The sequence below is a fragment of the Pelobates fuscus genome, chromosome 5 (genome assembly GCF_036172605.1).
Source record: "Pelobates fuscus isolate aPelFus1 chromosome 5, aPelFus1.pri, whole genome shotgun sequence".
In the NCBI taxonomy this organism is placed as follows: domain Eukaryota; kingdom Metazoa; phylum Chordata; class Amphibia; order Anura; family Pelobatidae; genus Pelobates; species Pelobates fuscus.
This window is the reverse complement of record NC_086321.1, coordinates 150,739,038-150,761,232: the sequence shown is the minus strand read 5'-3', so window position 1 is coordinate 150,761,232 and position 22,195 is coordinate 150,739,038. Positions and strand designations below refer to the sequence as shown.

General features: G+C 40.6%; 1 protein-coding gene across 4 annotated transcripts in view; it reads right to left on the bottom strand.

Annotated features, from left to right (window-relative positions):
• The window catches only part of DGCR2 (DiGeorge syndrome critical region gene 2), a 79,309-nt gene that overhangs the window by 6,488 nt on the left and 50,626 nt on the right, over positions 1-22,195 (bottom strand). For 2 of the 4 annotated variants that reach the window (XM_063454483.1, XM_063454485.1), the window contains 6 exons: positions 18,087-18,209; positions 10,689-10,814; positions 7,721-7,931; positions 4,782-4,858; positions 1,633-1,809; positions 475-678 (listed from right to left, as the gene is read on the bottom strand). In XM_063454483.1, the coding sequence (XP_063310553.1) occupies positions 475-678; positions 1,633-1,809; positions 4,782-4,858; positions 7,721-7,931; positions 10,689-10,814; positions 18,087-18,209 (918 nt within the window). Of the gene's footprint in view, positions 1-474; positions 679-1,632; positions 1,810-4,781; positions 4,859-7,720; positions 7,941-10,688; positions 10,815-18,086; positions 18,210-22,195 lie in introns of all 4 variants that reach the window. The other 2 variants (XM_063454484.1, XM_063454482.1) reach the window with 1 other exon arrangement.

Genomic DNA, 22,195 nt, shown 5'->3' with positions numbered 1-22,195 from the left:
AGGTTAAAAAAATTAAATAAAAATAATCAGTTGCCTGAATTTTGTTAAGAATGCAATTATATAAACAAAGTTCGGGAAAATTAAGCCAAAGCATAGCCAAACTTGGTCTTAGCCTGAAATGTTTTTGCATTTTGGGAAATAACTATGCAGATACACAATTTTTTTTCCACTGTGCACAAGTCTAAAAAATAAACACCACTCTGCAACTTATTAGAGAGTTGGCCAACCAAGCTGTAAAAGAAGCAGGCTAATATTGACTAGAGCAAACAGAATTGCAGTGGCTGAACAGAGATTTTATTTTATATGTACTGCTCTGCCATGGAGATGAAGGGCCATAGTTTATGTAAGCTTTACTTCCCTATAATAATACTAAGGAAGTTAGCTAGCATCAGAAACAGCTTTTTCTACCAATTTTCTCGAACAGTTCACAGATTGGAACAGATTAACAAACCATACAAGCTCCACTCCGTTTACCTGGATCAAGACATGTGAAATTACAGCACTCCTTGGGATCTTTGCGATATTGTTGACAGCCTTGTGGTCGCTCGCACAGGGCAGCTACACACATTTCTGGTTCACCATTGCCACACGTGCAGCTTAGGCATGGGTCATCACCCTTTGGTGTGAAGTAATAACCCTCATCCACAATGTTATCCTTGATGTCAATACATGTCTGACCTGGAAAATAAATAAAGTATTTCCATCTATTGTAATCCATGATCAAACAGTGCACATACTCACAACCTTTAGTATACATTATGACCCAGATAAACCCAACACTAAGTTTCACAATGGCAGTATCAGATTTCAGTTACACAGCTTCTTTCTAGTGTACTCTGTGACTAATCAATGTGAATGTTTTTTTTGTTTTTTTTTACACATGACAGGAGACTTCACACTTCCCTTATGACGTCCTTTACTGAACTCCATGACCAGTGGTTTTATCTTTAGCAGTACATTATATAGTTCAGCGTAGCATTCATTTTCTGTACAGTTGATAAAGCTGACTAAATGTTTAGTATATTTCCAACTAAATACACTACTAATAATAGATGGCCTTTCATCCTACAATTGTGAATTAAAAATAAAGTTCCCTATACTATTATTTCTCAGTCTACCTCGGTCCCCCTGACAAAATCTTTTGGACCCTGCGGCAACAGAAGCAGCAGCCAGGGAGCTGCTTTGTCAGACGCCGGAGGACCAAATGGAGGATTAAATGGTCAAAGTGCTGGAAAAAAGTTTAAGAGGGTAAGACTGTGTGCACAGACATCAAGCTCCCTTTAACAACGTCAGTGAGCTAAAGCCGTCATGGGATAGGAGTGCTCCTTAAGAACAGTGTCCATATTAACACTGTCCGATAAATAGTCACATAACAAATTTACTACAAATATATAAACTTTGATTTATGACAAAGTCATAGTCACTTCGCTTTTCAGATTTCCTAAAATGCCTAGTAACAATGGACAGCACTAATGCAAAAGCAGGCAGCCCAGTAATTATGCTCCCACGTATTAACAGTGATTAATAATTGTACTAATGGAGCAAACAATAATGCATATTTAGTCTGCCAAAGTGAGTTTTAAATATGATTATCAGTTTCTAAACTCCTAAATACCAACAGTTCCTACTTACTGCGTTTGCAAAGGAAGGAGGACTTTTCATAGCAGTTCTCAGCATACCAGCTATGAAGGCCATGGTGCCGCAGAGATGGCAAATGGAAACACTGTAGTTGAGCACATAGAATATTCTCATTTTCAGACATTGCAGTTCCAAAGATGGGTACTGGAGGTAAAAATACCTCTGAAGAACCTATTAAATAAATTAAATATTCAGTGGACCTGAAAAGCAAATGCAGGGAAACTGGTGATGCAATGGCAAATAAGAAAATGCAGGACTTGTACTATGTTACTCAGTGGAGATTATGACTAGGAAAATAGATTTCTTTAGTTTTGCTTAATAAAACAAAAAAGTACTACATGTTAAAAATGGCAGCACAGTAAAGCAAAAATGTGTCCATTGCTCAGAGAGATGTACCGTATATACTCGAGTATAAGCCGACCGGAATATAAGCCGAGGCCCCTAATTTTACCCCAAAAAACTGGGAAAACTTATTGACTCGAGTATAAGACTAGGGTGGGAAATGCAGCAGCTACTAGTAAATTTCTAAATAAAATTAGATCCTAAAAAAAATATATCAATTGAATATTTATTTACAGTGTGTGAGTATGAATGCAGCGTGTGCGTATGAGTGCAGTGTGTGTGTGTGTGTGTGCGTATGAGTGCAGTGTGTGTGTGTGTGTGTGCGTGCGTATGAGTGCAGTGTGTGTGTGTGTGTGTGTGCGTATGAGTGCAGTGTGTGTGTGTGTGTGTGTGCGTGCGTATGAGTGCAGTGTGTGTGTGTGTGTGTGTGTATGAGTGCAGTGTGTGTGTGTGTGTGTGTATGAGTGCAGTGTGTGTGTGTGTGTGTGTATGAGTGCAGTGTGTGTGTGTGTGTGTGTGTGTATGAGTGCAGTGTGTGTGTATAATGTAACTAAATCCCCATTATTTTTTGCCTAGATAAGGTGTTTTTAAAAAAAAAAACTTTTAAAAACTAATACAATCTGTCAACATTGAAGTTGCTGTTTAGTAGATAGGAGAGTGCGCTGGATCTTGTGTATTGTTTATTGTATAATATGGCCCCCAGCAGCACCCCATTTAAGCATGTTCAGGTGAGTGCAAACACCCCCCATGTTCCAGTGTGTGTGTGTGTATGAGTGCAGTGTGTGTGTGTATGAGTGCAGTGTGTGTGTGTATGAGTGCATGAGTGCAGTGTGTGTGTATGTGTGCGTGTGTTGCAGAGCCTTGGTGGGGGGTGGGCAATTTTATTTATTTTTGTAATTATTTTAATTTTTTTTATATTATTATTTCTAATTATTTTTTTATTTAATTTCATTATTTTTGATATTATTATTATAGTTATTTTTTCGTCCCCCCTCCCTGCTTGATATATGGCAGGGAGGGGGGCTCTCCTTCCCTGGTGGTCCAGCATTGGCAGTTCAGTGGGGGCTGTGGGGGCTGTGAGAGAGCGTTACTTACCTCTCCTGCAGCTCCTGTCAGCTCTCTCCTCCTCCGCGCCGTCCGTGCAGCTCTTCTGTCAGCTCACACTGTAAGTCTCGCGAGAGCCACGGCTCTCGCGAGACTTACACTGGGAGCTGACCGAGGTGCTGAACGGACCGCCGCGGAGGAGGAGAGAGCTGACAGGAGCTGCAGGAGAGGTAAGTAACGCTCTCTCACAGCCCCCACAGCCCCTGTCTGTATTATGGCAATGCAAATTGCCATAATACAGACTATTGACTCGAGTATAAGCAGAGCTGGGGTTTTTCAGCACAAAAAATGTGCTGAAAAACTCGGCTTATACTCGAGTATATACGGTACATTCACACACAAGGATACTCACTGTCAGACACAAATTCTCAGACTCATACACAGGTAGACAATGCCAGACATTATCAGAAATACACACAGCCCAACACACATTGTGACTGCATGTCTATATTTGTCAATGTGTGCATCAGTGTGAGATTTATTAATGGGCATACTAAGTGTAGTATTTATTAATGGGCACACTGACTGTAATATTTATTAATTGTGCAGTTTGTTTAATAAATATCACCAAACTTACTGTGGTATTTATTGATGGGCAAACTTACTAAGGTATTAATAATGGTCAAACGTACTGTGGTATTTATTAATATGTAAACCTACTGTTCTTTATTAATGGGCACCTGGCTTGGCATATGTGTGATGGGCAAACTGCCTGTGGCATGTTATGTGGGAAAAAGTAACACGGTTTTGTGTATGCACTTTATTACTCCTATTTATATATATCGTGTGCTGTGAAATTCTGTGAAGAGCTTAGGTGTGCCTTGGGAGAGAAAAGGTTGGGAAGCACTGCTCTAGAAGGCTGCACAACGATTTGAACAGGGTGTAAATAACACCATAAATATGAAACAAAAAAATATATCAAATGCACGTAAAGCATTACCTGCAAGCATCACAAATGATACAGTTCACCGCAGTGGTCATGATGCCAGGAGTACCCTAGAAAGGTTCTCCAGTAATGGAGCAAACCGTGTAGCAACAGCATGCCCTTTAATCTGGATACCCATCAGGATCTGTGGCACATTATGCAGTTGCAGAAGCAAGACTACGATCCAGATGCCATTTATTGGCTGAGACCACTCTCAATTAATAAATAGCATGCTGTGCATGAACATTTGCCCAAAACAGTCATTAACCAGCCCGGACCTCTAAGGAGTTATTTGCAGCGTTTAAAACTGAACATACATAAAGGCTTCTGGCACCATGCCCACTTAAAATCCCTGAAGTTAACATGTTGCTTCGAACAACTATTTTATTTGTGATGGTGCCTTGAGTGTTCCATGAAAAACGGAATAATCACCTGATCAAACTTTAACTTTGTGTTAAAGGTGAAAAGCATTTAATATTACATTTGTTGCAATGTTATTGAAAACTAAACAGCTCACATAATATTTCAATGTTTTGACATTGCTGAGCTGTGGGGAGTTTTCTATCTGGCAAAAAATACCAATATCCTATTGGTTGTTCTGAACGTTTGAAAGGCAAGCCCTTGCTCACAGCACATATCTAGGCGGAAGATATATTTAAGAAGAAGATTTTCCTTTTATGCACCGCTATTCCCAAATTATGCAGAATAAATAATAAAATACAAATGTAATTTTTTTCTACTTTAAAAATAGAATGTCAGAAATGGCTCTCACCTTTATACGCTACCTCCCAGTGCCCCTCCACAGAATGATTTCTGCTAGTGATCACAAACTGGTATCCAACCCATAATCTAATTAAATAAATGCAAGAGTGAAATGTTATTGGTTATTGACAAACATACTATATGCTTCCAGAATGAAGCATAAACATAACAACATGTAAGCCTTTATTGAAATTGTGCTCCTTGAAAAATGAAGAGGCAAACATGGTTTATAGGCATAGAAAGGCATTTTGGGGTTTTATTCACCAAGCATGTGTTCCAACTAAAATGATAACAGAATGTTGCCAATTGTTGGAAATATTTTGCATACCAAATCCCTTTTCAATTCCCCACACTTCTCGATTTGTATACAAATCAGGGTGGCTAAAAATCAATGATTTAAAATAAAAATAGAATTCTGAATTTTTACATTCAATAAAATGCTTTTAAATGAAAAATCTATCTAAAGACAGACTTTAGCCAAGATACATTATAGTGCAACCATTATTCAGCTTGAAATATGGAGTAGTTCTATAGCATGAAGCTGTATATTTATGCCAAATTAAAATTTGGGATAAATTCATTCCATTAACCCAAGTTAATTGAACTTGTGCCTGCAGAGATAACATGCATTATTTCACAGTGAAATGTTATAAAAAAAAACACATGCAAAGTTCAGGAAAAGTCCTTGATCCCATTGTTAAATCTGTACACACAATAAATAGCTTACCTTAAAGGATACCCTATAGGGTCAGGAGCACAAACATGTATTTATGACCCTATTGTGTTAATACAACCATTCAGGTGGCTTGCCTCCCCTTAACCTCTTTAAACCCTTAAGGACCAAACTTCTGGAATAAAAGGGAATCATGACATGTCACACATGTCATGTGTCCTTAAGGGGTTAAAAAGGTAGGAAAACATACCTTGTTTCCAGCGCCGTGCAGGTCCACAGGCGCTGGCCCTGCTCACGATCCGATCCGCCTCCATCAGAATTAAATCATTTCGGCCAATCCAATGCTTTCCCATAGGGAAAGCATTGTATTGGCTGAAATTGGCAAGGAGGTGGGACGGGGCCGAAATGCCAGCTTGGCCAATCGGCACCTCCTCGAGATGCAATGAATCAATGCATCTCTATGAGGAAAGTTCAGCGCTCTCCATGCAAAGCACTGCCCCAGGTAGCACCACCAGTTGCCATCTGAGGAGTGGCCACTGGAGTTGTCCCTAGGGGGCAATGTAAAAGTGTCTGCAGTGCACGATTAAACTCCCCAAAACCACTACATTAAGCTGTAGTTGTTCTAGTGACTTTAGTGTCCCTTTAAACAGTTACTATAAGCATTTGTATGTGAAGCTTTTCAATAAACTATGCACATACTGAGATAATTTATATTGCGGTCAGAGGTTTAACTCCACCTCAAGCAATGTCATTAGTATGTCAGTAGCCAGCACAGAACAAGAGTTCCAAGTTGGCTAATGTCAGTTCTGTACATATTCGTTGCACAGAGGATCATTCAACGACCAGGTTAGAGGGCAAATTATTGCAGTTCATTATATATATATATATATATATATATATATATATATATAGATGTAAAAAACAGATAAAATTTGTATCTTGTAATACCTTTTTTATTGGACTAACAGAATTTTTTTTAATGACAAGCTTTCGGGATTACCTCCCTTTCTCAAGTCTGAAGCATTTCTGAGCAAGACGACACATAGAATTCAAAGTTGAGTTGTGATACAGGGGTTAAAGCGACATGAGTGTAGATAAGACCCAGGTTTGGTAGAAAATAGACACCATCTTTGTAGAGGGTCATAAATATCTTTCTGAAGAGGAGAGTGAGGGGGGGAGATAGGGAAAAGAAAAACAAACAAGCAGACAGTGCAGAGGATGGTACACTTTATACATGCACACACACATAAAAGTGTATATGTGAATGCATAAACACATGTACATATACATAAACACATATACATACATGCAAATGAACTCATATACACAAATATAAATGCACAGTAATATATATATAAGCATACATGCATATGAGTATGGGAAAGCATAGGTTAACACATAGTACTTGGTATATAGATAGAATAAACATATAGGAATGCATTTTAAAGTGTTGGTACATATGACAGAATAGTAAGATAATGCTGGGAGAGTGTTCATGTAAAGTGTTGGTAGTGGGACAGGAATCCCAAATCAATATTTAGTCCTCTATTCTTGCTGTTAAACCATTTAATCATTCTGGCTTCAAAGGCTTTTCTTTCCTGGGTATTTTTAAAACCCCCCTTCAGTACTTTGATTTTTAGGTCCTTCAGTGAGTGGCCAGGCTGGGTAATACGGACTAATACGGCTACAATCTCTACTTGAAATAAATATATATATATATATATATATATATATATATATATATATATATATATATATATATATATATATAGTTAACTTTAATAATTAAAACAAATACAAGAATATGTATACTATGTGTTATTTTAGTTAAATACACAATTTAATGATTTTCTTTAAATATGAGTTATTAACCTATTAAATTGAAGCTAGTGCACCTTGCAATTATGTCATTATCTATCCCATTTATAATGGTTTATAACAAAATCAGTTCTGAGAAAACTGTTGAATTAATCTGAAACATTATTATTCTAAAGGTGAAATAGTTTTCTGGCTGCAAGTATTTAAAGTATAAAATTCAGCAATAATGAGACTGTTTAAAAACCATGATTTAAATTAAGCCTTACTGACTGGTTATTTAAACCAAATCCTTCTAGAAAAGCTAGAGTGGGTTTTCACACATCTCAGAGTGTGTGTTGTTCCTCTTTGTGGAGGAAAATGAATTATATACAGTGTAAATAAAAACAAAAAAACATACTAATGCATTGTGAGCGGTGGGGGGAATCCAGGAGCAAGTCCCCAACATATTAACAGCTCACCTGCGTTGATCCTTCCTTCCAAATGGCCTCTCCTCCATGTCCCACTCCTGAGCAAGAATGAACTTCAGCTCCAGGTCGGTTGTAAACGTAGCCAGTGAACCATTTACCTTCTGACAGGTCTGCACGGCATCCCAGTAGTTTTCCCCTGCAGAGTAAACCTTGTAGCAGCTGGATGTTCCCTCGTAATGATGCCATCCTGTTGGGCATTTTCCTAGGAAACATGCAAGAGAGAAGGGGAACAATCCCCCATTATGTGAACACATTGATTTGATCATGTAAGACAAATCATAGCCTGGGATTAATCAGGAGTCGTTATTTAGCGCGACAGTATTTCATATAAACCAATTTATTTTTTTAAAAGCTCAAATTTGCATATGCTGCTTATTTTGTAAAGTTGTATATACATTTACCTGATATAACAGGAAACTTTATTTTGAATCCCATTAAAGTGGTCCACAAAGCCTATAGAAATACTTAGGAACTTGCTAAATAAGTGGACCCAAAGACTGGCATTAGTCTATCACAAATAGTCTTTGCTTCACCTCAAACATGGTAAAAATGAAAGAGTTACAATAATGGTCTCTACAGAAAACTTTTTTAATGATATAAAAACTTTAATTGAAGGGACACTAAGGCACCCAGATCACTTTATCTCATTGAAGTGATCTTGGTACACTGTCCCTGTCCCCCTTAGTCCAGCAATGTAAACAAAACATGGTAGTTGGAGGGAAATGGTAATGTTTACGTTGCAGTGCTAAGACTGTATCTAGTGGCTGTCTACCAGACCAGACTGGTAAGACAGCCACCAGAGGTGCTTGCTACAGTTTCACGGAGTTTGACTCCGTGAAATGACACTGGACATCCAGCATTAAGGAAAACCCCATAGGAAAGCATTACAGGAACACTATAGTGCAAGGAAAACAAACTCGTTTTCCTGGCACTATAGGGTTATTAGGTCCCACCCACCCCTCTCTGAGCCCCACTCCTGCTGGGCTGAAGGGGTTAAAACCACTTTAGCCACTTACCGTTATACAGCGCCGGGCTCCCTTGGCGCTGGTGACCTCTCCTCCCCCCTGCCGACGTCAGCTCCGAACGCGCATGCGCAGCCAGAGCCGCGCGCGCATTCAAACCACCCATAGGAAAGCATTACTCAATGCTTTCCTATGGACGTCCAGTGTGAGTTCAATGCAATATTCGTATTGAGGATTGCGGAAGCGGCCTCTAGTGGCTGTCAGGGAGACAGCCACTAGAGGCTGGATTAATCCTCAATTCTCTGAAACTGCTAGGTTTTCAGCTGCAGGGTGAAAACTGGGTGGGACTTGGCACCCAGACCACTTAATTGAGCTGAAGTGGTCTAGGTGCCTATAGTGGTCCTTTAAATTTCTTTCCTCTGGTGAAGTCATAACATGCATTAAGCCTTCCCCAGCGGCTGACGTTTGAGGAGGTGTAGCGCAACCCTGCACCAAGGGACATCAACGTTGGAATCAGGTAAGTAACATGGTCTGATCCAAGGTGCATGTATATGTCTGAAGGATCCTGTCATACACTAAATGGGATGAGTTTCTAATTTTTTATTTTATGTATACTTCCAACAAAGAAATAAAATAAAACATGTATTCCAGACCCTATAGGGTTAAAACCACCATATAGCCCCCCCCCCCCCCATCTCCCAGTCTCCCTAAAAATAGTAAAATATTACTTTTATTCAACCCTGAAGCTGCAGGCTTTGTCCTGGTTTCCTTCGGAGCTGCCCACTGCCTGCTGACATCAGCAGAAGTGGTAGCCTGATCCAATCACAATACTTCCCCATAGGATTGGCTGAGACTGACAAAGAGGCAGATCAGGGGCAGAGCCAGCACAATTCAAACACAGCCCTGGCCAATCAACATCTCCTCATAGAGATACATTGAATCAATGAATTTCTATGAGGAAAATTCAGTGTCTGCATGCAGAGGGTGGAGACCCTGAAAGTTTGGATGCATTTTAGGGAGCAATTACCCAGGAAGGATCTTTAACAGCCATCTAAGGAGTGGAGAGTGCAGTTATCACTAGGCTGTAATGTAAACACTGCATTTTCTCTGAAAAGACATTGTTTACAGCAAAAAGCCTGAAGGTAATGATTCTACTCACCAGAACAAATTCAATAAGCTGTAGTGTTCTGGTGACTATAGTGCCCCTTTAACTGTTGATCTTATCACTCATTTTCTTCTTCCTCTTGCATATTTAAACCGATCATGATTTTAAATGGACACTATAGTCACAAGAGAAACGATACCTGAATGTAGTAGTTCTGGTGAGTATAATTTGTTCCTGCAGGTACTTTGCTGTAAACAATTTTTTTATTTTTTTTAGAGAAAATGCAGTATTTGCATTGATCCCTAAGGACACCTCTAGTGGCAGTTTACTCATATGGCCACAAGAAGTGCTTATTGGGTCAGTGCTGCATAATGTGTCTCTATGAGGAGATGCTGACTGGCCAGGGTGACATTTGGATCTGCCCCCAGCCCAGCATTCTTGGCTGAAATCATCAGAATTGACAATCTCAGCAAATCCAATTGCAAATCAAATGGGAAAGAATTTTGATGATGTCAGCCAAAGAGGTGGATCAGGGTGCAGGGCAAGCACCAGCAGACCTACACGGTGCCAAAATAAAGGGAAGATTTTACTGTATTTAAAGAGGCTAACAGTTTTTTTTTTTGTTTTGTTTTTTAACACTTCTGGGTCAGGAATATACGTTTGTGTTTCTGCACGCTTTTTCATGCAGGGTCTTCAATAACCTCTTGTTAACACTTGTAGCAGTTTGTTTCTTAAAAAGCTGTGGAATATGTTGGCACTATATGAATGGCAATAATAATACAACAACAATTACAGGTAGTTACACAAAACTGTCAGCAATGGTTTTGCAGACTTCTTAAGGATGCAAAAACAGTTGAGAAGCAATCATCAAGTAGTACATAATGCAACTTACTGCTGAAGCGAACTGGTTGGGCTAGGTTAACTGTGTGAAAGCGAGGGGTTTCGCCACTCTTGCCACGGCTGTGTCGTGTGTCTACATTATCCTTTCCATGAAACGCCCGCTGGTCTCCAACAAGACCTACCAAAATATGGGGGGGTGGAATTTTTTGGGCACATATACACACATACACACTTTTTATTGTAATAGAAAACAGCATTTTATGGTCCATACATAACTGAAAAACATAAGCCCTAATCTATAACTAAAGAGGAGAATAGGATGGGGGGAGGGTTTCAAAGTTGTTTTTGTTGTAGTAGCTGGTTTTCCAGGAACAGCATTATTCTTTTTCGAAGGTTCTCCAACTTTAAGGTTCACTGCTCTCCCATTTGCCTCACCATAAATAAGTTTAATTTTACGCTTTAATCACGCTTTCACATGAAAAAGCAACAGAGGAATGATTGCCCCGTTTATGTAATAAATAAAATCAGATACATATGACAGATCATAGATTAGTGAAATTAGAATGATGTCTGCTTGTTTAGAAGCCTGTTCTGACCATGGAATTTGTTATAAATCAGAGCTCAACAAATCCAAGGTATCAAGGCCCCCATAGAAACCCAGACATGAGACTTGGTGTTGAAAACACTTTATGTCAGAGCACAATATTTGCCCCAGAATTCAGGGGGAAAACAACATTTTTCTTGCATTGCTACTAAGGGAACACTGTAAGCACCAAAACAACTTTAGTTAAATTGAATGGTTTTGGTGCATAGATCATGCCACTGCAGTCTGAGTGCCCAATTCTTTACCATTAAATAATTTTGTTTATACAGCCCTAGTCACACCTTACCAGCAGGTGACCTACACAGTCATCCTACAAGTTCCCTGTAAAGATAGATCTAATGTTTAAAATGTCCATTATTACAGTCTGTTTAATTTAAAATGTCTTATCCCGTGCTGTGTTACTAGCATGCTAGAGCCTCCTTTATGTGATTAAAGGTCAGCAGTGGATTCAAGGTAAGTAAACAAACCTAATAAAGTAACTAATAGGGCATTTTATATATACAGAAAAAAAAATACCATAAAAAGGGTTTAAGTAACCCTTTAACCAAATTTCTATTCCGAGTGCCAAGCTAGTTTATTCAAATCTATCAAAAGAACCCAACAGAAGGATAAACTGTAGAAAATTAAATCTAAAAAAAAAAAAAAAAAATACATGACAGAGCCACTTTAGTAAATTACCTTACCATTGCATTTATTACATACGCTGCCTTATGAGAAGGTCAAACAGAACTAGAACTGAATATGAGTTTAAATGATTAAGAGCAGACTCCAAATATCAGAATGAGAGGCTCCTTATTGGTGGAGTCTTTTCCTAGTGAACTACACAAGTCTAAAAGGTTTTAGTTTTTTTCATAATTTTTATTGCAATTTTGACAATAATTTCCCTGTAACTATGAACTGTGGAAATGTCCCTGAAGTGACCATTCCGCATAAACAGTAATGCACTAGCAAGCCTCATCTTACATGTAAAAAAGGTCACAGATTTGACACCGAGATGAGGGAAGCTGCAGAGAGGCAGGTGTTGGCTTGGATTTAGCCCACAGAGAGAGAGTGTTTGTCACTTGTGCTATTAAAAGTATCAACTTATAGGAGATAGGTTTAAACCCAAGAAGATTGAATGGATATATCAAGGAAGTAATATGAATGCACAGAATACAGCATTTTACAAGGAAGACTACAGTCACCGAAACCACTTCATCTCAATTAAGTGGTCTGGGTGTAGTGTCCTGTTCTTTTAACAGTGCAATGTAAAACAATGCAGGATTAAAGGGACACTATAGTCACCAGAACAACTACAGGTTATGGTCTTTGTTCGGGTGAGTATAATCAGTCACAATGTGCAGCACTGACATTTAATGTTTCCACCCTCTGCATGCAGACACTGAACTTTCCTCGCAGAGATACATTGATTCAATGCATTTCTATAAGGAGATACTGACTGGCTATGGCTGTGTTTGGCTTGTGCTGGCTCTGCCCTTGTGATTTGCTGAGATCACCACTTCTGATGATGTCAGTCACGGAGATCAGATGTAGAGCCAGCACCAGCAAACTGGAATAAAGTAACAATTTATATTTAAGGGAGCCAGATGGTGTTTTTAATACTATAGGATCAGGAAAACATGTTTATGTTCCTGAACCTACAGTGTTCCTTTAAGTACTTCTTTAGTAGCTGTCAGTACAACACGTCACGTGATGCATGCATTAGGTTCTGGACCTACAAAGGAGCCAATGCCTCCAATGTGACATGGAAGATGGAGAGGTAAGCTATGCGGAGGAATCCTCATCACTGGATATAAAATATTTATTACAATGGTGGGATAGGAGGGGTACATGTGTAGAGCTAGGGACAGTGGCACTATAGTGTTCACAATACAGGTTTTTATTCTTAATACTCTAATGTTCCTTTCAAGACACTAAAGATACCCAAACCACTTCAGCTCATTGAAGTGGCCTGGGTGCAATGTCCCCCTGACCCCCTTAGTCCTGCAATCTAAAACCCTGCAGTTTTTCAGAAGCTGCAATGTTTTCATTGCAGGACTAGGCCTGCCTCTAGTGGCAGTCTATAAGACAGTCACTAAACGTACTGCATGGATTTTAGTCTTCACGCTCGGCATGAGGACATTCAGCATCAGTGAAGTCCCCATAGGAAAGTATGGACTCAATGCTTTCCTATGGGGAGGGCCTGATGCGTTCGCGGTGGATGATGCCGGAGGAGGTTTTATAGAAACTGTAATGATTACATTGCAGGATTAAGACAGCCACTAGAGGCATGTACCGCTTGCTAAGCGACTGTTGGTCACCTGACACTGGACGTCCTCATGCTCATCAGTAAAATCCCCATAGGAAAGCATGTGCATTAGGTCCCCCGTCGGATGATGTCGGAGGAGGCGGAGCACCGAACCTGCGCTATGGGATATCTGCACTGAAACAGTAAGTAAATAAAGGGTTTTAAACCCTTTATGTACCACTGTGAGGGGGTAGACAGAACGACTAGACGACTAGTGACGACCAGAGGGAACTATAGTGTGATTGAATTTTAATCCCACACAGGAAGCTAAGGAAGCCCAGAGAGACCATGTGTGATTTAGCTCTTAAATGGTGGACAAGTGAGCAGTGAGACTTCAGAGACATGATCTATACACCAAAACCAGTCAAGCTGAATAGGCAAGCTTTCAGACGTTTTACCTAAAATGTAAATTAGTTTATCACGGTCTTCACAAAACAGATAATGGTTTGAAATTTCTTACAAACCACCTGTTTATCCAACATGTCTTGCCTTGGAATCAGTCAGCTCAGGATTAAAAACATCCTAGGATTAGACACTAAAAATAGAATGCCATTTTCACACAACACAGCAACATGCTCAAGAAATAAGATACAAATGACCTGTGTGCTTGAATAAAACTAAGGACATGATCTTAAAGAAATCCTCTTCTAAGCTGCTCCACACTGTACATATCAATTTACACATTTAAAAGAAACACTATTTAGGCCCTCACCATAGGAAAACAGTGCTTTCCTATGGGGATTTAACGGACGCTGGATGTCCTCATGCAGAGTGTACTTTTGGAACAGCCTGCCTATCCCCATCAGACTCTAGACTTTAATCTTTTATCATTTAGGAAGTTTCTCAAAACCAATCTCTTTAGAATAGTTTATGACCTCCTAGGGTAACCTTTTTTACAAACATGTGTCTTGCTCTCTGAAGGGAACACACTTCCTCTCAACTTCCAGTTCTGCTATCTTCCCACCTTGTCGCTTGGTTGCTATCCCTAACTCTGCCCTTCCTATTGTGTATTTTATATCTGAAACCCTGTATATTGTAAGCTCGTTTGAGCAGGTTCCTCACCAATCTATTGTTCCTGTAACATTTTAAAATTTATTGTTAAAATTTCCTACATTCATTATATTGTAAAGTGCTGCAGAATGTTGGCGCTAAATAAATGCCAATAATAATAATAATATTTTTCAATGGTGTATTGTTAATATTAATAAAAATAAAAAGTTGGCGTGGCCGAATGAGCATGGCAGCCAGACGTGCTTAATATCTGCTCCTCACACAACTCTTGTAAAACACAATTTTATGGTTGGATTACATCCTCAGACAATATCCAGACAACTGGCATCCTGATTCTGTGTGCTGTGGAGTACTCTTGTGCAAGTTTGGAGCCTCATATCACTGCCTGATGCCAGACATGAAAATGCGGCCTACACGCCTGGCATGGACCTTGGGCGGGAGAAATGGCCAATCTCCCGACCTGGGAGTACTAACGTCTATGACATCCGAAGGTGCTAACCTGTTTCCCACTCCCATCCCCCCCTCTTGACCGGTGGGGGATATCCTGGTCCCCACCAGGGGAGAAGCCACTGACGACTCTACAGCAAAACTGCCTACTTACCTTGACCATGCAAAGCCTCACCAAAATGTCCGCCTCACCAACCGATTACTCAGTAGGACACTGGACAGCCAAACTGAATTCGCCCTTTGACGTGATCTGCTCAGCCTTCTGGATCTGGATCGAGTCCTGTCAAGAAGAGCGGCTCCTCATCATACCCTTAGAAGCAGAGACTTCAGGCAGCGGCCCGACGCATCGCTCTCCTTCTGGGCCGAGAGTCAAGATGGACAGAGCGCCGCCCATCAGTCATTTACAGTCTTGGGGATCTGCCGGCGGAGTGGAGGTACCCCAGGATGTTAACCATGCCACAGGAGTTGAAGGGTTCAGTGGATTCCAGGCACCAGCGGCCATCGGCCTTGGCGTGGGAAGCGGTGGAGCTGGAGAGCCGCTTTTATGACCCATATAGTCTAAGCCAGATCAAGCCTGCCTGTTGCATTGGCTGACTAATCAACGCAACAGTTCTCCAAGCATGTTACAAGAACTGTTGTGTTTTTTATTTTCTTCTATTTTAGTTTCTACAATATTATCCTGGCCAAATGCATTCTCATATGATTACTTATTTTTAGTGGTAAAACAAACAAGTGCTCTATCCCCCAACAAAACAAATGGAGGGTAGGATAAATGTACTTCGATTAGTATGGTACAAACAGCTTCCCAAGAGGCCTTCCCCCCACCAACGCCTCTGTTATATCAGATTAATGATACAAAGGTTAGGAAACAGCAAGATTCTAAAACATAAAAACAAACAATACATAGTGATGTATAGTTTTAACTGGGAGACGCGGCAGTAATTTGGTCCCCTCATCAACGAACCAGATTGGCACAGAATCTTAGCCACCTGGAGGACCATTCAATCAACATCACTGGATAAGTGTATTTAAATGGGACTGAGGTAGGGTTGGGATTATGCAGGTTTCTATTTATTGCTGTTCACTTATATATCTGAGGAAGTCCATTGTTAGTGGATGGAACGCGTTAGACATTTGATTTATACTTTTGTATTTGCTTTTACTATATATTTTTAATCAGGCATTTTGTGCCTAATAAATACCTATTTTGTATCTGATCCCTGACTCCGTACTTTGAAGTTCCTGTGCCTGCTGACCCAAGGTGGAGAGCAGACCATTGTAGCCGTGGTCTGGGCTTTGAGGCACTTCTTGAATTTCCCTCTAGTTAGTGCAATCAATTACGGTTGTGTCTCCCAGTTAAAACTATACATCACTATTCTTGTTGCTTCACTGTGGCCAAATGCTGTGATTGCCTACCTGGCGTTTCCCTGGTGGACCCTATCAGCATGCTCATTTTCAATCATCCATTTATTAGTTTGTATGTTAAGGCTTATACAATCATTTATCTTGTCTTAGAGTTTCTGCTAGTCTGCACAGCACCCGTCTTGTTAGAATGGTATTTGTCCACTAGGGTACTCTACTCTGCACTGTACCAGCCATGTCATTTGATCAGATATGTGGACCTCAGCTGTCTTAAGTACATTAGCATATAATGTACTCAATTAGACCTTTATAGATAATGCATGTTACTCTAGTAAGCCTTATACAGAAGAGCATGGTTTATATAGCTTGATTTTTCTTGTTTTATCAGCGTGGAAACCTGTAGATCTCTCTTTGCAAGTCATCCCTTTTTCCCCAGCACAAAATCTGTGTCAGAGAATATTCCAATAATAGGCTTCTCGTTGAGAAGTCTCTGTGCTGGAACCGTAAGCTAAGATTTTTAAAGCTTCCCTAATGTTTAACCCTAAACAGTGCAAGTTTTCAAAAACTGCAATATTTTGCATTGCAGGGTTAAGTGGAACACTGCACCCAGACCACTTCAATGAGATTAAGTGGTCTCGGTGACTATAGTGGTCCTTTAAAACTAGGTAACGTAGAGCTATCATTTACACTTAGAATTTTTTTTTGAGGAATCAAAGGGAAGCTGCTGAATAATCCCATACCGTCATCTCATGTGCAGAGTCAAAGGTGTGAATAATCAGCAGCAGTTTACTGGATTCATTATGTACATGTGAGACCTGCTTAGTAGGCACCGGCAGAATTACTGCGGTTGCAGGGGTCGCAGCTGCGACCAGTCCAGTCACGCCAGGGGGCCCAGCCTCCCTCTGCGACAGGGTGCCCGCCAGCATTTTGGGAGACCATGCACTTGGGGCCACCCGATGGCAATGGATTTCCTGGTGCAGTGTCAGCGCTGCAGTGCTTTAAGAGTGCGACTGGGCCCCAATGATTATGTCAGAGCTGGGAGGGAGCCGTCACTTCCTCCCAACCAACAGAGCACCGTTGGGTGCCAGAGTGGGAGGTCAGACTCCCATCAGCATGAGGCAGCCACTGGACCCCAGGTAAGTCACTAAATTTGTTTTAACTGTTAGTGTGTGTGAAATAAAATGTCTGTGTCAGTATATCTGGGTGTGTGTGTTTCTGTATATCTGTGTGTGCCCGTATATGTATGTGCTTCTGTGTTTGTATGTATGAGTCTGTGTGTATGTTTGTCTGCATGTGTGGGGGGGGCGGGCACTTGTGGGGGGCGCGGACATATGTGGTGGAAGATAGATTTATTTGGGCGGGGACGTATGGGGTGGGGGGTAGACGAGCCAGGGCAATTTTTGGTTCCGTGGTTTATAGTTACGTCTCTGTTAGTAGGCACCCTTATCTGGGCATTCATTGGGTCCTGCAGACCCTTATCAACACTTGGGTTCCTGCCCATCACCAAACACCAACGGATGTTTTATATGCTGCCATCAACAGCAGTGCAAGGAGATATCTAGCGCTATATAAGAACATATTTTTTTTTCTTCCTTTCTGTAGTGATACATGGACTTAATAACCAACTATATAATAACCTGGAGTGCCACTTACTGTATTTTTTGGTTGTCTTCCAGAAACATTAAGAGCTTATGGAGAGGAAAGGAACTATTTTAGAGACAAATTGTTTTTAAACATACCTGGACAGTTTATTTCATCACTCTCATCCTCACACGTCGGCCATCCATCGCACTGCCAATGCAATGGAATGCACTGGATGGTGCCACTGTGACAAGCAAACTGCCCCGGCGTACAGCGCAGTTCTGCAAGAAAGACAAAATTCCTTATTTCTTAAACACCACCATTTTTCTTTCCCTTTAATTAGCACACTGTTGATCAGCATTGATAAAATTAAAAAATTAACAGATCCCTTTAGCTTGACCTCAAATGTTCATACCCCCTTCAAGAGAAAAAATAAACAAACTGATGTGCTCATGTACAGAGCACATCAGTTGCTAAATGCAGTGGGGGCTGTTGGCATCAACCATGTGCTTGGCATTTCCATAAAACAGATCTAAACTGTAATGACATGTGCAGACACGGTCATTAGGTACATGCAGCAATAGTGTTTCTGTCCATCAAGGCACACTCTGATTTGCATTGTGTGTGAGATGCTTGAAAGTCGGTGCATTTGCTATCATACCACCAAAGGACAGTAGGAGTTTTAGTGTAATAATTATTGCTGGGTGTTTGCATTTGCTTTCAATTGCCCACATGGTCATCCAACCCATGTGTGCTCTTTCAAGGGTTAATTATTTTGTAGGCATTGTTTAAATTATCCTAAAACAGGGTTTGCTAAAAGCTAGCCTAAAGCACATTTATAATTCTCCCTATACAGGTTAGCTTTCAGCATGCCTTGCCATTATGTTAGATTACCGGTATATGTTCTCATTTAGATAAGGAGTGGGTGTGCCTATCAAGTAATGGTTTTGCAGCTCTTGTGGAGATGTGAGCTGCTGTGCATTATATTGTGCCAGAGCATTTTTATCACTTTCTATCTCATTAGAGATTTTGCCTTTTAGTTGAAAGTAGCAAGGTGAATTGTTCGTGTAGGACTCCGGAGTAAGGATTTGGGCTACTTTTGTACACATGTTGCCACAATCTACTGAAAGAGTCAGTCTCTATACATTTTCAAATGTGCCTTTAACGGATTTATGTTGGTAGTTTGTAGTGCTCAGCGTGATCAGAATAATACATTTTTGTTTATTTTGCTTAAATAAGTTTACAGGAGATGTTGACCATGTAAATTGTAGTAATAGAAGATAAAAAAAAAATGGGTAAACCTGTTATCATTACAACAGGCATGAGGCATGGAGGAAGGCATATATATATTGCCCGACCAGTAAAATCAATCAAAATAAAATTTAAACTGTATTGTATACATCATTAAAGGGACACCTCCCGCGGCGCTGAAGGGGTTAAAACCCCTTCAGCTACTCACCCTTTCCCCCCCCCCCCCCGTGCTCCCTTATGCGCGCGCATTCAAAGTGTCCGTAGGAAAGCATTTTTCAATGAGAAAAAAAGAGAAGTCATGTCTAAATAAAGAAATTATAAAAACATGTGTTATAACATATACACATTATATATATATATATATATTATATATATATATATATATATATATATATTTTATGTTATAACACATCTGGTTTTATAATTGATTTCCCATCTACCCTATAGTTCCCCTATTCCCCATCTATCCCTATAGTGCCCATGCTCCCCCCATCTATCCCTATAGTGCCCATGCTCCCCCCATCTATCCCTATAGTGCCCATGCTCCCCCCATCTATCCCTATAGTGCCCATGCTCCCCCCATCTATCCCTATAGTGCCCATGCTCCCCCCATCTATCCCTATAGTGCCCATGCTCCCCCCATCTATCCCTATAGTGCCCATGCTCCCCCCATCTATCCCTATAGTGCCCATGCTCCCCCCATCTATCCCTATAGTGCCCATGCTCCCCCCATCTATCCCTATAGTGCCCATGCTCCCCCCATCTATCCCTATAGTGCCCATGCTCCCCCATCTATCCCTATAGTGCCCATGCTCCCCCCATCTATCCCTATAGTGCCCATGCTCCCCCCATCTATCCCTATAGTGCCCATGCTCCCCCTATCTATCCCTATAGTGCCCATGCTCCCCCTATCTATCCCTATAGTGCCCATGCTCCCCCTATCTATCCCTATAGTGCCCATGCTCCCCCTATCTATCCCTATAGTGCCCATGCTCCCCCTATCTATCCCTATAGTGCCCATGATCCACAGAGACTCAACCGAACTCAATCACTTAGATTCTCGCGCTCCCCTATTGGCGTTGAAAGCAATTTCTCCCTGGCTGTCGCTGAAGCTTTGGTCTGAAAAGGGCATACAATCTATTGATGACCTATGCGATAAGGCCCAGATATTACCATTCTCCGACCTCCAAGAGAAATACAAAATTCCGAACTCCTTTATCTTCTCATATCTACAACTGAAGAGTATAATTAACACTAAAGTAGAGTTCCCGCACACAGGGCTTAACTTTAGTCAGATATGTAAGGCGAATCTTATTACCAGATGCCAAAAGAACCCGACAAAATCAAAAACTCTATCAATATGTTACCGAACGCTGCTAGATTGCCGTTCACCGCAACTCTTCAAATATACTTCCCAATGGGAAAGGGAGGGCATCCCCAAGCTTCCAGATGACCAATGGCTCAAATCGCTGGATGCCTTGAGGGGTATAACAACCTGCTTCACCCACATTGAAGCTCACAAGAAAATCGTGTACCGATGGTACCTCACACCACAACGTTTGCACAAGATCTACCCAACAATCGGAGCTAATTGCTGGAGATGCCAGAAAGCCTTAGGGCACATGACCCACATATGGTGGGAGTGCGAGTTGATTAAGCCGTTATGGACACATGTCGAAACCCTGATAACTTTAGGCATCGGGAGATGCCCCACTCTCACCCCCAAAACCGGTTTGCTGCTCCTATTCTCAGATGAATGGCCAAGAAACTCCAAACAAGTGGCTACTATAGTTATTCTAGCAGCTAGAAACCTTTTGGCACTCAATTGGAAATCCACATACTGTCCGAAAAACAAAGAGCTAACACGGAAAGTACACCAATATTATAGGTATGAAATACTCTCCTCGGAGTCCCATCTTAGAACTGCAAGACTAGAATCCATATGGAAACCATGGTTGATAGCTACACACATGACCAATTGCGAGACAAAGACAAGACCGAAAGATCCAAAAAACGCTCTGCAGGATACTTTGAGGCACTTTGGAACATCTCGGTAGAACCGTCGAAAGAAATACAAGGCGAACATATGAATCCGATGTCTCCAAATTCAAATCATATATATATATATACCCAATACACCAACCTGTGCCTCCGGGTCAACTCACGACGACGCCGACAAGCTATGAATTGTGGTCCTTCTCCCCTTCTCCCCTCCCCCCCCCCCCTCTATCCCGATTGACAAATGGACACCTTAGTCCTATACCAGAGACAGAGAGCGACTAACTGGTAATTGTAATTCACATTTAGGCTTGAATTGAGATTGTCATCGATTGATTGTACCATGTAAAGCGATTTGTCATACTATGTTCCCCTCCTATTTCCTTTCTGTATCCCATCCTTTGCCTTACAGAAAATAAAACAATATATTTCAAAAAATATATATTTTTTCAACTGTAATATCCTACTTGTACTTATAGCCCTATAACTTGCAAAAAAAACATGTAAACACTGGGTATTTTTAAACGCAGGACAAAATTTGGAATCTATTTAGCAGTTTTTTCCCCCATTAGCTTTTGTAGAGGAGTAAAAGATGTTTCAAGTAAAAGTAAAAAAAAATGTATTTTTTCAATTTGTCATATTTTTTATTAAATTAAATGAGATTATATAAATAATGGTATGTAAAGAAAGCCCGTATTTGAAAAAAATAATATACAATTTGTTTGGGAACAGTAAATGAGAGAGCGGAAAATTACAGCTAAACACAAACACCAATAAAGTGTGAAAAGAGGCCTGGTTGCAAATGTACAACATCGCAAAAACAGTCCAGTCCTTAACCCCTTAAGGACCAAACTTCTGGAATAAAAGGGAATCATGACATGTCACACATGTCATGTGTCCTTAAGGGGTTAAGGGGTTAAAGGACCACTATAGGCACCTAGACCACTTCAGCTCAAAGTGGTCTGGGTGCCAGGTCCCTCTAGTTTTAACCCTGCAGCTGTAAACATAGCAATTTCAG